The 17,856-nt window shown below is 27.7% G+C and overlaps 1 protein-coding gene and 1 pseudogene across 1 annotated transcript; both read right to left on the reverse strand.

Annotated features, from left to right (window-relative positions):
- Nucleotides 1-4,902: 4,902 nt before the first annotated feature.
- On the reverse strand, nt 4,903-5,854 carry LOC110619649 (secoisolariciresinol dehydrogenase; the record flags this gene model as incomplete). Its single annotated transcript, XM_021763175.2, has 1 exon — nt 4,903-5,854. A coding segment is annotated over one exon (819 nt), but the record flags the coding sequence as incomplete, so codon positions are not given.
- Nucleotides 5,855-13,984: 8,130 nt separating this feature from the next.
- On the reverse strand, nt 13,985-15,557 carry LOC110619110 (annotated as a pseudogene).
- Between the last annotated feature and the right edge of the window lie 2,299 nt (nt 15,558-17,856).

The raw sequence follows: 17,856 nt of genomic DNA on the forward strand, positions 1-17,856 counted from the left end.
TAAGATTAATGAAAATAATTATTAACATATAAAATCTAACTGTTACTTTATAATACCGACAATAAATATTAACATATAAAATCTAACTACTTATATATATGTTTGGTATTGAAGATAATTAATTAAAATAAAATTATTAAACTATCTTTTGATAAGGGTGGAGTGATAAGCGTTGTTGGAGTGATAAGACAATATAGAAATAAGATAGCTAAAAAATATTTGAGAAAATATATTTAGCATAAATTTAAGTTTAACTTAATTTTAGATATTTAATAGTTATCGATTAAGATTAATTATAATTAAATCTATATATTAATGTATCTGTCATTTAAATCATTAAGCAAGAGAATTAAAATAAAATTATTTCCCTTACTTCTTTAAGAAGCGATTATAATAAGAAAATCAAGATTATTATTTTACTTTTTGTTTTTTTTTTTTTTTTTTTCATTTTGATATCAGAGCATAATCGTTCATTTTCAACTTGTGATTCCAAATCACAAAATCTCTCAGTTACAATGAGAAACATTCTCTTTAAAATTGCAGAAAAAAAAATCATAAGTCATAATTTACCAAATTCTCAATTTGTTTTTCACTAGATACAATTTATCAAATTTCAATTGGTTTTTCAACAAAACCATCAAATTTTCTTCTAGTTTCCTATCAAATACAACTGCCAAATTCCATTTGTTTACCAAATAATTTACCAAATTGTGTTCTAATATCTAACTCATTTCAAAACTCTAACTTTCGAATCATTTTTTTTTTGCCAAAAAATAATTAAAAAAAAAAATATTTGTTTGTGTTTGATATTTCATTCGTTAAAATTGTTTCCATCGTACCGATTATCAATTCAGTAACATTTCTTTTTCATTTTCTCCTAACTTCAAAGAATGAGTACTCTTTTCCTCAATGCTGGTAATTTTGTGACCTTAAAACTCACACAGAGCAATTATCCCTTATGGAGAGAGTAGGTTATGGGGTTAGCTGAAAGTGCAGCATAAAAATATCTAGTTCAGAATCAGTTAACGAAGGAGTTTGTTGCTTGGCAGAAATATAACCAACTTCTTCGTGGATGGATCATTGGCACTTTTTCATAGGAGACTTTAGAACTCGTTGATATTGATACAATGCAAGTTGTCTAGAATGCTTTAAAAGAAGAATTCCCCAAAAATCACAGGAATGTGAGATTAGTTTGGGGTAGCAACTCACTTACCTTTGTAAAGATGAAACCAAGTTAAACCAAGTTAATTGGAGAGCATATTTGATTTTTTACATGTATCTGTGATAATTTAGCTTCGATTGGGAAATCAATACAAGATAAAGACAAGGTCTTTTGTCTTCTTACTAGCCTTAGGCCCTCAATACTAAAACTTTATTACTACAATATTGAAACCACCTACACCAACTTACTCTAAATAGGTTTCTTAGTTGTAAAATTTTGATCAAAGTTGTAATTGGTTTTCAGGAAGTTTAGAAGGGTCTTTGTCACATGTGGGTTTTTACGAACAACATCAGAGTCTTGGACAACCTATTTTTCCTAATCAGTCATCTTTTTTGGTGCAAAAGAGTCGAACGAATAACTTCTCTAATTGTCTGACTCCTTTGCTGCAAACAAATCAGTTGATCAAGTCTACTGGTTGACCAGCATCAGGTGATCATCGATCGACATCAAGTAGGCATCCTGGGCTTAGTTTAGCTGGACGTGGCTTTCAAGCACAACGACATGGGATTCAAGCTAGTAACAATGCTGCTGGTGCTCAATCACGTCGACCATCACCACTTGGGGAGCGATAAATGATGGCTAAAAGACGTGAGCTATATCGAAATGAAATATGCCAGTATTGTGGTAAAACTTAGCATGTAGCTAAAATAGGTTGGTGGAAACCGAAACAAGTTAGTCAGAATGTTACAATTCCATATGCTCTTGTAGCACTCACTTTAGATAATTCAGCTGCAGATACAGAGTGGACAGCGGACACTGGATCCTCCAATCATATGACAAGTAAGCGTTCTTTACTAACTAAAATTCAGAATTATAAAGGTTTAAATTAAATTATGATAGGAGATGGTTCTTCGCTACCTATAACGGGTGTTGGTAAGAATTACGTCTCAGTTTAAGTATAAGGCTTCGACAGTTTATGAGTGGAATATAGATGGATTATCTGAGTATAATATTTTAAGTCTATTACAACAAATGACTATGGCGGCTAATGCATATAAAACCCAGTCTTTCGCCTCAGATAGAGCAATAGCTGAAATAATTATAGCAGGTTTTACGGGACAACTAAAAGGATGGTGGGATTACCATCTGACAGATATGCAACAATTAGAAATATTAAATTCTGTCCAGGTAGATAGTGATGGAGAACCCATATATAATGAGTCTGGGGATACTATTCAAGATGCAATATCAACTTTAATCCTAACAATTTCTTTACATTTTATAGGAGACCCTTCCCTTTTAAAAGATAAAAATGCAGAACTTCTAAGCAATCTAAAATGTAAAAAGTTAAGTGATTTTCAAAACTATAAAACTACATTCTTAACAAGGTTAATGCTAAGAGAAGATTTGAACCAAGATTTTTGGTAAGAAAAATTCTTAGCAAGACTCCCTTATTTTTTAGGAGAAAAGGTCAGAAATAATATAAAACAGCATTTTGGTAATCCAATACCGTATAAAAGATTAACTTATGGCCAATTAGTAAGTATAATTCAGAAAGAAGGATTACAGATATGTCAGGATTTAAAACTACAGAAAACTTTAAAATATGAAATGTATAGAACTAAATAAGAATTAGAATCCTTTTGTAAACAATTTGACTATGGAATAATACAAGATAAAAGTTGTAATGAGCAGTGCTCTAAAAGATGAAGTAGATAATAACTTTATATTATTATTGTAAGAAATAACTTCCAGAAAATATTTAGTAAAGCTAACAATTAAACTATCAGAAGATTTTAAAATAAATACTATAGCATTATTTGATACAGGAGCAGATTTAAATTGTATAAAATCAAGTTTAGTACCTAAAAAATTTTGGCAAGAAACAAAAGAGAGATTAAAAACTGCAAATAAAACTAATCTAAATATACTAGGAAAGACAGAAGCATTAATAATAAATCAGGATTTAGAAATAAAAACTATATTTTTATTATCACAACAAATAAGTCATATGGTGATATTAAGAACCCCATTTATAAACCTAATAACACCTTATATAGTCAAAGAAAATTGCATAGAAATTAAAACAAGAAATAAAAAGGTTAGAATAGATTTCAGAGAAAAGCCAAAAAGAAAAAATTTAAATCTAATAAAAGCACAGTCCATTAGGACAATGGAAATAAATTCAATGATAAAATCTAAAGAAGAAGATTTAAAAGATTTAAAAAACAATGTACACGTAGTTAGAATTAAAAAACAATTAGAAAGTGAAATCATAAAAAAAAATATAAAAAATCTAAAAAATGACATGGAAAAAGAGTTATGTGCAGATCACCCTAAATATATATATATATATATATATATATATTATGATTTTTATAAGTAAAATTAGATTTTTCAATTTATTAATATAATATAATCTAAATTTTTATAAGAAATTAATCTGATTAATTAAATTAATAATTTTAAATAATGAAAAATATTCTGTTATTTTTAATTGACAAAATATAGTGCAATTTGTCATTATCATATTCAAACATATTATTTTTTTTTAATCAATTTTCTTTTCTCCATTTTCATATAATATATAAATTACTATTAATTATAGCTCATGGATAGATATACAAAGATTAGAAATTAATTAACAAATAATGAATTTATTAAAATTAAATAGATTATGTAATTAATTAATTAAAATTTTATTTTAAAGAGACTATAGTTCATAAAAAGTTAACATTGGTAATTCATTTAAAAAAAATAACATTACCCAAAAAAGTGAATTTTATTATTCAAGTTTTTTTAAATAATTTTTGAATGAAGTAACAAGTTTTTTGAAAGAAAGCTTTATTTTATAATTTTATTTTACATTTTAATGCACAATAAGCTAATCCATTGAAATGCACATGCACATTATATGATCACAAGTTAGTTTTATAAATTTTATTTTACATTATTATCGTTATATTCAAAAAACAGAGTTATGCTATAATTAGTTAGACTTGCAAAAGAGAGAATGTGAGATGGTGGATGTCCACAACAACTATTGTGATGTTCAAGTTAATATACTGAAAAATAAGGCGAATGTACTGAATTGTTTAGAATTTAAGTAGTATGAGATAATAACATACCTTTACATCTATGATCTTTTTCATTTTATACTAGAAGAAGGTGGAGATAAAAATAATATTTTCTGATAATTCGATGATTATGTGATCGGCTACTTGATAAACAATATTGCCAGCTAATAAGTTGGCGATCCCGCGATTATAGGCGTAATGAAAATATATTGAAATGTGCTTGGTAATTTTATATCGAGATTCGTCCTATTTAGGGGAGGGTGAGTCTTAATGATGCATATTGTGTTAATGTGTTCGGGTCTTCTCTACCCGATCGGGACCGCATTACTCACTTATTAAACCTTTACCAAGTGGATCTATTTTATGGTTACAGTTCATGATTTATCTTCAATTATTGTTATTATTATTAAAATAATAATTATTATTAAAATAATTCTTATATACTTTTATAAGAATCTATTTAAATTTGTTTATGATAAAATGAATTATGCGGCTGAACTTGAATCTACTTACTCCTATTCATTCAAATCATGACATGTGGACTACTATCTGTCTTAATTCGACCAAAAAAAGAAAAAACAGTCTTGCACCTACGCAGACTCTTCACGTCTCAGTATGGGACAACTCCCCATTGTTTTTAGAAACAAAATTTTATTTATGAAAATATTACGGAAACTTAGTATCACCGTTCAATCTCTATCCCGATCAACCAATCTCCCCGAAAACATTCAATCTTAAGATAATGAATACTCTGTAACCTCCATCAATGGAGGAATACTTCTAACTATATCGCTGCCTAAGAAGAATGTAATCTTTTCATTGCCATTTCAATGGCGGGATTGGTAAGACTATAACCTCCGTCAACCACAAGATTCAGCCCACTCACGTACTTAGACTCATCGCTTCCCAAATACAAAGCAGCCTCTGCTACATTCTCTGCTTCTAACACAACCTGCTTCAAGTTCCCTGAAGCTTCAATCTCTTCCTGAATCTTCTCATTCTCCTTCCCCATTAACCCAAAACCAAATTTTAGCAGTGGGGTTACAATTCCATATGGCGAGACACAGTTGACTCTAATCCCATATTGGCCCAACTCTACACACAGATTCTTAGCCAAACCAACCACTGCATTCTTTGAACTAACGTATGCATGAGCAGCCTTCAAGTAAGTCATTGAAACATTACTTGCATTGAAGATAATTGAACCTTTCTTGGCAGGAATCATGACTCTAGCAGCGTGTTTGGCTGCCAAGAAACCACCAAACACGTTGACATCGAATGCTCTTCTGAATTCTTCGTTGTCTGTGTCTAAGATTCCAACCACGTTGCTTAGAAGTCCAGCATTGCTGTGCATGATATCAAGCTTTCCGTACTTGGAGACAGCTAAATCTACAGCGTTTCGGACATCGGATTCACAAGTTACATCGCAATGGGCGTAAGTGATAATTTCTTCTGAGCCCAGTTCTTGGCAAAGAGAGTGGCCGAGATCATCTTGAACATCTGCAACAATGACCTTGGCTCCATGTTTCAGAAACAGCTTTGCAGTGGCCGCACCTATTCCGCTAGCTCCGCCAGTTATCAAACCCACCTTTCCTTCTAGTCTGCTAGACACAAAAACAAATTAGCCTTTCCAATTTTTGATCTTCTGCCAACTGATCTAAGATTCTAAGTGAATGATTTTTTTTAATGATTAACCATTACCTCTTGGTTATTGAGATTGCAGCAGAACATGCTTTGCTCATCTTGATCCTCTAAACTGAACGGAAGCCGATATGCTGTTGAATTTCTCTTAGCTATAGTTGCTGGAATATATAGACTGTTTGAGATGAGAGCCTGACCACAAATTCTGGGGACGCACTTTCAGGAATAGTATCCATTTTGTTTTGTTAATATTGTGAATGCTACAGCATGTGGGTATTTTAAACCTGCGTTATATGTTTGTTTTAAATTCAATTATTTTAATTATAATAATAAAAAAAATTTAATAAATCATAATTTAATCAATCATATCCAAACTTATTGGTGTCAGCACACCCTTCAGTGCACTTAATTCATAATTAAAGATGTAAACGAGCTCAGTTGAGTTTTAAAATATTTAAATTTGATTGGTTAAAACTTTTTTAAATTTGAGTGGAATTTAAATTTTATTTATTTTGAATTTAAATTGAGGATTAATAAATTTAAATTTATTTTATTAAATAAATACACACCAATTAAATTTTTATCGATTTTAATTTTGAATAGTTTATAAATAGTTTAATTAGTTTAATTTATTTATATGTATAATAAATTTTAGTTTAATATTAATAAATTTAAAATTAAATAATTTTAATTAAATAAATATGTATATAAATTAGTTCGTAAATTTATAAAAATAAATTTTCAAATATAAACTATTTAAATAAATATTAATTTTAAAAGTGTAATTAAATTATATAAAATTGAATTTTAAAAAATTTAAATTTAATACATTAAAGTATATGCAGGTTTGAATTTATTTTTTTATAATATTAATTTCAGTCTACTTAACAAGACTGTTCATAAAATTATTTATGAGTGTATTCATAAATTTAAAAGCGAGCAGAATTTATAAGTTTTAACGAGTCGGATACTATTAAACTCAAATTTAGCTCATTTAATAAAATTTAAATTTGAGTTTAACTCGTTTAAAAATTAAATTCAATTCGATCGAATTTCAAATAAATTACAAATGATTTAATTCATTTATATCTCTAACCTATAAAGATGAAAAACTTGAAAAGTAATAGATTTTAAAACAAAAGTAAAAAACTAAGAAATTCCCTTGGATCAACATAAAATAAAACCACTCTAATTAGAACACAAGCTAACTCCATTAGCTTGTTTTCGAATTTAAGAAAAATCCAACCGACCCTATTGAAAAGACGATTGCGACAATCTTGAAAAACCTGGCAAAAGTCCAAACTCCGACTAGTCATCATCACTGAAATAAATGGCATCCACCGTTCGCATTAATTTCAATATCACCGTTAGTAACACTATTATCCTTTTATACTTATTAAAAATTTATTTATGTATATAATTGTCATTAAAAGTATATTAAAATAATTAAATTATAATATCATATTACAAATTAATTACTAAAATAATATATTAATAAATAATTATATTATAAATTCTATAATTAATTTATAAATAATAAATATAATTATATATTATTTATTTATTAATATATAGAACAAATATTAAGAAAAACTTGAAATATTTTAATAATTTCTTTATAAAAATAAATTATGTATTGACAAAAAAACAGCATAACATTTATGAAAATATAAATATTTGAGAGGATATATTTAGCGATAATAAATTTAAATTATATTTAATTTTTTATTTTTAACGGTTACCGATTAATACTAATTGTGATTTACTATATATATATATATATAATATTTTTCGTCTAAGTCATTATGTAAGAGAATGAAAATAAAATTATTTCTCTTTATTTTTTAAAAAGTGATTACAATAAAAAATCAAAATTCTTATTTTTCTTCCAGTTTTTCATTTTTTGTTTTCATTTTGGTATCAGAACATAATTGTTTCTTTTCAACTTGTAACATTCTCTCTAAAATTCCAGAAAAAAAAAAAAAAACCATAAGCTATAGTTTACCAAATTCTCAATTTGTTTTCCACCAGATATAATGTATCAAATGTCAATTCGTTTTTCAACAAAACCATCAAATCTTCTTCTAGTTTCTTATTAAATACAACATGCCAACTTCCATTTATTTACCAAACAATTTATCAAATTGTGTTCCAATCTCTAACTCATTTTAAAATTTTAACTTTCAAATTATTTTTTTTTCCAAAAAATAATTAAAAAAAATATTTATTTGTGCCTGACATTTCATCTGTCAAAATCGTCTCATCCGTACCGATTATCAATTCAACAATATTTATTTTTCATTTTCTCCTAACTTCAAAGAATGAGTACTTTTTTCCTCAATGTTGATAATTTTGTGAACTTAAAGCTCACACGAAGCAATTATCTCTTTTGGAGAGAGTAGGTTATGGAGTACACAGGGCAATTATCTCTTTTAGAGAGAGTAGATTATGGAGTTGGTTGAAAGTGCAGCATAAAAATATCTAGTTTAGAATCAGTTAAAAAAGGAGTTTGTTGTTTGGTAGAAATTTGACTAACTTCTACGTGAATAGAACATTGACACTTTTTCGGAGGAGACTTTAAAACTTTTGTCGATATTGACACAACGCAAGTTGTCTAGAATGTTTTAAAAGAACAATTTTCCAAAAATCACTGAAATGTAAAATTACTTTGGGGCAACAACTCACTTACCTTCGCAAAGATAAAATCAAGTTAATTCATTTACTTTCACAAAGATAAAACCAAGTTAATTGGAGAGCATATTCTATTTTTTACACGTATCTATGATAATTTAGCTGCGATTGAAAAATCAATACAAGATAAAGACAAAATTTTTTATCTTCTTACTAGGCTTAGACTCTCAATATGAAAACTTTACCACTACAATATTGAAACCACCTGCTTCTCCTTTTCGGAACATGCTTTGCTCATCTTGATCCCCTAAACTGCACGGAAGCCGATATGCTGTTGAATTTCTCTTTACTATAGTTGCTGGAATATATAGATTGTTTGAGATGAGAAAATGAAGTGGTGAGGATCTCCTGACCACAAATTCTGGGGACGAACTTTCAGGAATAGTATCTATTTTGTTTTGTTAATATTGTGAATGCTATAGCATGCGGGGATTTTAAACCTGCTTTATATGTTTGTTTTAAATTCAATTATTTTAATAATAATAATAATAATAATAAATTAATAAATCATATCCAAACTAATTCTTGTTTGTTTTAAATTCAATTATTTTAATAATAATAATAATAATAATAATAATAAATTAATAAATCATATCCAAACTAATTTGTGTAAGAAAATTCCTCATTACACTCGATTCATAGTTAGAAATTTAAACGAGTTAAATTTTAAAATATTCAAATTTGATTCATTAAAATTTTATTGAACTCGAGTTTTGTTCGTTTTGAATTCGAGCCGAGTATTAGTAAATTTAAATTTGGCTTGTTAAGCAAATGAGTATAAATGAGCCGAGTTTTTATCGAATTCAGTCTTTGAATAGTTCATAAATAGTTTAATTTATTTATATGTATAATGAGTTTTAGTTTAATACTAATAAGTTTAAAATTAAATAATTTTAGTTAAATAAATATATATATAAATTAATTCATAAATTTATAAAACAAGCTCTTAAATTTAAACGATTCAAATATATGTAAATTTTAAAAGTATAATTAAACTATATAGAGTTGAATTATAGAAAATTTAAGTTTAGTACATAAAAGTATATTCAAGTTTAAGTTTATTTCATTTATAATATTAATTTCGGTCTACTCATAAATTAAAAAATGAAGTGATTTTATAAATTTTAACGAGCGCGATTATTAAATTTAAATTTAACTTATTTAATAAAAATTAAATTTAAATTTACCTCATTTAAAAAATTAAATAGAATTCAATTAAATTTTTATTAAATCCAATTTTAAATAGTTCAAACAATAATTCATTTATCCCGCTATCTATAATGAGCAGAAAAACTTGAAAAAGTAGCAGATTTTAAAATAAAAATAAAAAAACTAAGAAATTCCCTTGTATTTAGCTTGTTTTCGAATTTAAGAAAAATCCAACCAACCCTATTGAAAAGACGATTGCGACAATCTTGAAAATCCTGGCAAAAGTCCAAACTCCGACTAGTCATCATCACTGAAAAAAATGTCATCCACCGTCCGGATTAATTTCAATATCACCGTTAGTTAGTAACATTATTATCCTTTTATACTTATTAAAAAATTATTTATGTATATAATTGTTCATTAAAAGTATATTAAAAATAAATAAATCATAATATCATATTGCAAATTAATTACTAAAATAATATATTAATAAATAATTATATTATAAATTCTATAATTAATTTATAAAAAATAAATATAATTATATATTATTTTATTTATTAATATATAGAATAAATATTAAGAAAAAGTTGAAATATTTTAATAATTTTTTATAAAAAATAAATTATGTATTGACAAAAAAAAACAACATAAGATTAATAAAAATAAGTATTAACATATGAAATCTAACTGCTACCAATATATATATATATGCTGGGTATTGAAGATAATCGATTAAAACAAAGATTATTAAACTATCTTTTAATAAAGTTGGAGTGATAAGAGTTGTTGAAGAGATAAAACAATTGAGAGATAGGATAGTGATAAGAGTTATTGAAGAGATAAAACAATTGAGAGATAGGATAGTTCATAAATATTTGAAGAGATATATTTAGTGATAATAACTTTAACTTATGCTTAATTTTGTGTATTTTGCTGTTATCAATTAAGATTAATTGTAATTTACTTTATACATTTACCGTCTATGCCGTTAAATAAGAGAACTAGAATAAAATTGTTTCTCTCTATTTCTTCAAGAAGTGATTATAATAAGAAAATCAAAATTTTTATTTTTCTGTCTGTTTTTCATTTTTTGTTTTCATTTTGGTATCAGAGTATAATCGTTCTTTTTCAACTTGTATAATCTATTAAATTTCAATTCATTTTTGCACAAAATCATCAAACCTTCTTCTAGTTTCCTATCAAATACAACCTGCCAACTTCCATTTGTTTACCAAATAATTTACCAAATTGTGTTCCAATCTCTAACTCATTTCAAAACTCTAACTTTCAAATCATTTTTTCTCTGCCAAAAAATAATTAAAAAAAAAACATTTGTTTGTGCCTGACATTTCATTTGTTAAAATCGTCTCATCCGTACCGATTATCAAATCATCAACATTTATTTTTCATTTTCTCCTAGCTTCAAAGAATGAGTACTTTTTTCCTCAATGTTGATAATTTTGTGACTTTAAAACTCACACGAAGTAATTATCCCTTATGGAGAGAGTATGTTATGTGGTTAGCTGAAAGTACAGCATAAAAACATTTAGTTCAGAATCAGTTAACGATGGAGTTTGTTGCTTGGCGGAAATATGACCAACTTCTTCATTGGCACTTTTTCAGATGAGACTTTAGAACTTGTTATCGATATTGATACAACGCAAGTTGTCTAGAATGCTTTTAAAGAAGAATTCCCCAAAAATCACAGGAATGTGAGATTACTTTGGGTCAGCAACTCACTTGCCTTTGAAAAGATGAAACCAAGTTAATTGGAGAGCATATTCGATTTTTTACATATATGTGTGATAATTTGGCTGCAAGGGAAATCAATACAAGATAAAGACAAAGTCTTTTGTCTTCTTACTAGCCTTAAGCCCTCAATACGAAAACTTTACTACTACAATATTGAAACCATCTACACCAACTTACTCTAAATAGGTCTCTTAGTTGTAAAATTTTGATCAAAGGTGTAATTGATTTTCAAGAAGTTCAAAAGGGTCTTGTCACATGTGGATTTTTACGAACAATATCGGAGTCTTGGACAACCTTTTTTCCTAATCAATCGGCTTTTTTGGTGCAAAAGAGTCGAACGAATAACTTCTCTAATTGTTCGACTCCTTTGCTGCAAAGACTGACATCAAGTAGGCATCATGGGCTTAGTTTAGCTGGACGTGGCTTTCAAGCACAACGACATGGGATTCAAGCTGGTAACAATGCTGCTCGTACTCAATCACGTTGACCACTACCACTTGGGGAGCGACAAATGATGGCTAAAAGATGTGAGCTGTATCGGAATAAAATATATATGTGAGTATTGTGGTAAAACTGGCATATAGCTAAAATAGGTTGGTGGAAACCGAAATAAGTTAGTAAGAATGCTACAATTCCACAAGCTCTTGTAGCACTCACTTTAAATAATTCACCGGATAGAGTGGACAGCGGACGCTGGATCCTCCAATCATATGACAAGTAAGCGTTCTTTACTAACTAAAATTCAGAATTATAAAGGTTTAAATTAAATTATGATATGAGATGGTTCTTCGCTACCTATACAGGTGTTGGTAAGTCTTTTTGTTAAACCAAAAAATAGGTTGCCACTTAATAATGTTCTCTTTATTTCTAATTTAAAAAAAATTTTGCTTTCGATTAGTTAATTAACATCACAGTTTCCTATTGATTATGAATTTTTTAACGTAATTTTTTTGTGTTAAAGAACGAAAAACAGAACACCAATTAATAACAAGATACGATTAGTTGTAGTCTACTATTTTACTCTATAATGTATTTGCCCTCTAAATCATTAAGCATGTAAAATAAAAATAAAATCATTTCTCTTTATTTCTTCAAAAATCAGTTACAACAAAAAAAACCAAAATTTTTATTTATTTATTTATTTTTTTCATTCTTTGTTTTCGTTTCTGGGTGCCCGCAATTCATCCCATCAGCTTGTAATATTTTTAGCAAAATCACCCAAAATTTATCTTATAGGCTCCGTAAGAAATAGTATCAAAAAAACAAGGCGCCTGTATATATATATATATATATATATATATATATATATATATATATATATATATATATATATATATATATATATATATATATATATATATATATATATATATATATATATTATGATTTTTATAAGTAAAATTGGATTTTTCTATTTATTAATATAATATAATCTAAATTTTTATAAGAAATAAATCTGATTAATTAAATTAATAGTTTTAAATAATGAAAAATATTCTGTTATTTTAATTGACAAAATATAGTGCAATTTGTCATTATCATATTCAAACATATTATTTTTTTTTATCAATTTTCTTTTCTCCATTTTCATATAATATATAAATTACTATTAAATATAGCTCATGGATAGATATACAAAGATTAGAAATTAATTAACAAATAATGAATTTATTAAAATTAAATAGATTATGTAATTAATTAATTAAAATTTTATTTTAAAGAGACTATAGTTCATAAAAAGTTAAAATTGGTAATTCATTTAAAAGAAATAACATTACCCAAAAAACGTGAATTTTATTATTCAAGTTTTTTTAAATAATTTTTGAATGAAGTAACAAGTTTTTTGAAAGAAAGCTTTATTTTATAATTTTATTTTACATTATTATTGTTATGTTCAAAAAATAGAGTTGTGCTATAATTGGTTAGACTTGCAAAAGAGATAATGTGAGATGGTGGATGTCCACAACAACTATTCTGATGTTCAAGTTAGTATACCGAAGAATAAGGTGAATGTACTGAATTGTTTAAAATTTAAGTAGTATGAGATAATAGTATACTTTTACATCTATGATCTTTTTCATTTTATACTATAAGAAGGTGGAGATAAAAATAATATTTTCAAAATAATTTGATGATGATGTGGTCGGCTATTTGATAAGCAATATTGCCAGCTAATAGGTTGGCGATCCCGCGATTATAGGTATAATAAAAATATATATGTGCTTAATAATGGTAATTTTGTATCGAGACTCGTCCTATTTAGAGGAGGATGAATCTTAATGATGTATATTGTGTTAATGTGTTTGAGTTTCTTCACCGATCGGGACCGCGTTACTCACTTATTAAATCTTTATCACGTGAATTTATTTTATGGTTACGGTTCATTAATTTAAAAGTTATTATTATTAAAATAATTCTTATATAATTTTATAAGAATTTATTTAAATTTGTTTATGATAAAATGAATTATGCGGCTGAACTTGAATATACTTACTCCTATTCATTCAAATCATGACATGTGGACTACTATCAGTCTAAATTCGACCAAAAAAGAAAAAGCAGTCTTGCACCTACGCAGACTCTTCATGTCTCAATTCATTCAGAAGGCGTCCGTATGGGACAACTCCGTTTTTAGAAACAAAATTTTATTTATGAAAATATTACGGAAACTTAGTAATCACCGTTCAATCTCTATCCCGATCAACCAATCTCCCCGAAAACATTCAATCTTAAGATAATGAATACTCTGTAACCTCCATCAATGGAGGAATACTTCTAACTATATCACTGCCTAAGAAGAATGTAATCTTTTCATTGCCATTTCAATGGCGGGATTGGTAAGACTATAACCTCCGTCAACCACAAGATTCAGCCCACTCACGTACTTAGACTCATCGCTTCCCAAATACAAAGCAGCCTCTGCTATATCCTCTGCTTCTAACACAGCCTGCTTCAAGTTCCCTGCAGCTTCAATCTCTTCCTGAATCTTCTCATTCTCCTTCCCCATTAACCCAAAACCAAACTTTAGCAGTGGGGTTACAATTGCATATGGCGAGACACAGTTGACTCTAATCCCATATTGGCCCAACTCTACACACAGATTCTTAGCCAAACCAACCACTGCATGCTTTGAAGTAACGTATGCATGAGCAGCCTTCAAGGAAGTCATAGAAACAATACTTGCAGTGAAGATAATTGAACCTTTCTTGGCAGGAATCATGACTCTAGCAGCGTGTTTGGCTGCCAAGAAACCACCAAACACGTTGACATCGAATGCTCTTCTGAATTCTTCGTTGTCTGTGCCTAAGATTCCAACCGCGTTGCTTAGAAGTCCAGCATTGCTGTGCATGATATCAAGCTTTCCGTACTTGGAGACAGCTAAATCTACAGCGTTTCGGACATCGGATTCACAAGTTACATCGCAATGGGCGTAAGTGATAATTTCTTCTGAGCCCAATTTTTGGCAAAGAGAGTGGCCGAGATCATCTTGAACATCTGCAACATGACCTTGGCTCCATGTTTCAGAAACAGCTTTGCAGTGGCCGCACCTATGCCGCTATCTCCGCCAGTTATCAAACCCACCTTTCCTTCTAGCCTGCTAGATCCAAAAACAATTAGTCTTGCTAATTTTTGATCTTCTGCCAACTGATCTAAGATTCTAAGTGAATGATTTTTTTATTTAAAATGATTAATCATTACCTCTTGGTTATTGAGATTGCAGCAGAGCATGCTTTGCTCATCTTGATCCCCTAAACTGAACGGAAGCCGATATGCTGTTGAATTTCTCTTAACTATAGTTGCTGGAATATATAGACTGTTTGAGATGAAAAAATGATGTGGTGAGGATCTCCTGACCATAAATTCTTGGGACGAACTTTCAGTAATGGTATCTATTTTGTTTTGTTAATATTGTGAATGCTATAGCATGTGGGTATTTTAAACCTGCGCTATATGTTTGTTTTAAATTCAATTGTTTTAATAATAACAATAAAAAATTAATAAATCATTACAAACTGATTCGTGTCAAAAGATCCCTAAGTGCACTCAATTCATAATTATGGATTTAAACGTGCTCAGGGAAGTTTTAATTTTTTTTTTTTTTTTTGAATCAAAAGTTTAAAATATTGAAGTTTGATTGTTATAATATTTTTGAATTTGAGTTAAATTAGAATTATATTTATTTAAATATTAAAAAATTTAAATTTAACATGTTAAATAAATAGATATATACAAACTAAATTTTTATAGAGTTTGAATTGAATTTATTTATATGCCTAATGAATTATAATATTAATTTTAATTTATTTAATAAAATTATTTATAAAATTATTGGTGAGTTATTTATAAATTTAAACGTGAATTGAATTGATAAATTTTAATAGGTTAAATACTATTAAATTTAAATTTAATTTATTTAATAAAAATTAAAATTAAAATTAATTTATTTAAAAATTAAATCGAATTCAAATAAATTTTTATTAAATTAAATTTTAAATAGATCATAAATTATTTAATTTATTTATACTCTTTATTTATAAGCAGTGAGAAGATTTTAAGATAAAAATAAAAAATTAAGAAATTAAAATAAAACCACTTTAATTAGAACACAAGCTAACTCCATTAGCTTGTTTTCGAATTTATCAAAAATTCAACCAACCCTATTGAAAAGACGATTGCGAGTTGAAAATCCTGGCAAAAGTCCAAGGACCAGTCATCATCACTGAAATAAATGGCATCCACCATCAGCATTAATTTCAATATCACTGTTATTAGTAACATTATTATCCTTTTGTACTCATTAAAAATTTATTTATGTATATAATTGTTCATTAAAAGTACATTAAAATAATTAAATCATAATATCATATTACAAATTAATTATTAAAATAATATATTAATAAATAATTATACTATAAATTTTATAATTAATTTATAAATAATAAATATAATCATATATTATTTTATTTATTAATATATAAGTCTCTTAATTGATCTATATATTAATGTATTCGTCTGTTAAGTCATTACGTGAGTAAATTAAAATAAAATTGTTTCCCTTACTTCTTTAAGAAGTGATTACAATAAGAAAATTAAGATTATTATTTTTCTTTCTGTTTTTCTGTTTTTCATTTTTTATTTTCGTTTTGATATCAGAGCATAATCGTTCATTTTCAACTTGTGATTCCAAGTCATAAAATCGCTCGGTTACAATGAGAAACATTCTCTCCAAAATTGCAGAAAAAAAAAACCCATAAGTCATAGTTTACCAAATTTTCACTTTGTTTTCCACTAGATACAATCTATGAAATTTCAATTGGTTTTTCAACAAAACCATTAAATTTTCTTCTAGTTTCCTATCAAATACAACTGTCAAATTCCATTTGTTTACCAAATTGTGTTCTAATCCCTAACTCATTTTTCTAACTTTCAAATCATTTTTTTCTGCCAAAAAATAATTTTAAAAAAAAATTTGTTTGTGTCTGATATTTCATTCGTTAAAATTGTCTCCACCATACCGATTATCAATTCAGCAACATTTATTTTTCATTTTCTCCTGACTTCAAAGAATGAGTACTCTTTCCCTTAATGTTGGTAATTTTGTGACCTTAAAGCTCACACGGAGCAATTATTCCTTATGGAGAGAGTAGGTTATGTAGTTAGCTGAAAGTGCAACACAAAAACATCTAGTTCAGAATCAGTTAACGAAGGAGTTTGTTGCTTGGCAGAAATATGACCAACTTCTTCGTGGATGGATCATTGGCACTTTTTCATAGGAGACTTTGGAACTCGTTGATATTAATACAATGCAAGTTGTCTAGAATGCTTTAAAAGAAGAATTTCCCAAAAATCACAGGAATGTGAGATTAGTTTGGGGCAGCAACTCACTTACCTTTGTAAAGATGAAATCAATTTAAACCAAGTTAATTAGAGAGCATATTTGATTTTTTACATGTATATGTGATAATTTGGCTTCGATTGAGAAATCAATACAAGATAAAGACAAAGTCTTTTGACTTCTTACTAGCCTTAGGCCCTCAATACGAAAAATTTACTACTACAATGTTGAAACCACCTACACCAACTTACTCTAAATAGGTCTCTTAGTTGTAAAATTTTGATCAGAAGAGTCTATGTCACATGTGGGTTTTTACGAACAACATCAAAGTCTTGAACAACCTATTTTTCCTAATCAGTCAGCTTTTTTGGTGCAAACAGTCGAACGAATAACTTCTCTAATTGTTCGACTCCTTTGCTTCAAACAAATCAGTTGATCAACTCTACTGGTTGACCAGCATCAAGTGATCGTCGACCGACATCAAGGAGGCATTCTAGGCTTAGTTCAGCTGGACGTGACTTTCAAGCACAACGACATGGGATTCA

This window comes from Manihot esculenta, chromosome 7 (assembly GCF_001659605.2).
Source record: "Manihot esculenta cultivar AM560-2 chromosome 7, M.esculenta_v8, whole genome shotgun sequence".
Classification (NCBI taxonomy): Eukaryota; Viridiplantae; Streptophyta; class Magnoliopsida; order Malpighiales; family Euphorbiaceae; genus Manihot; species Manihot esculenta.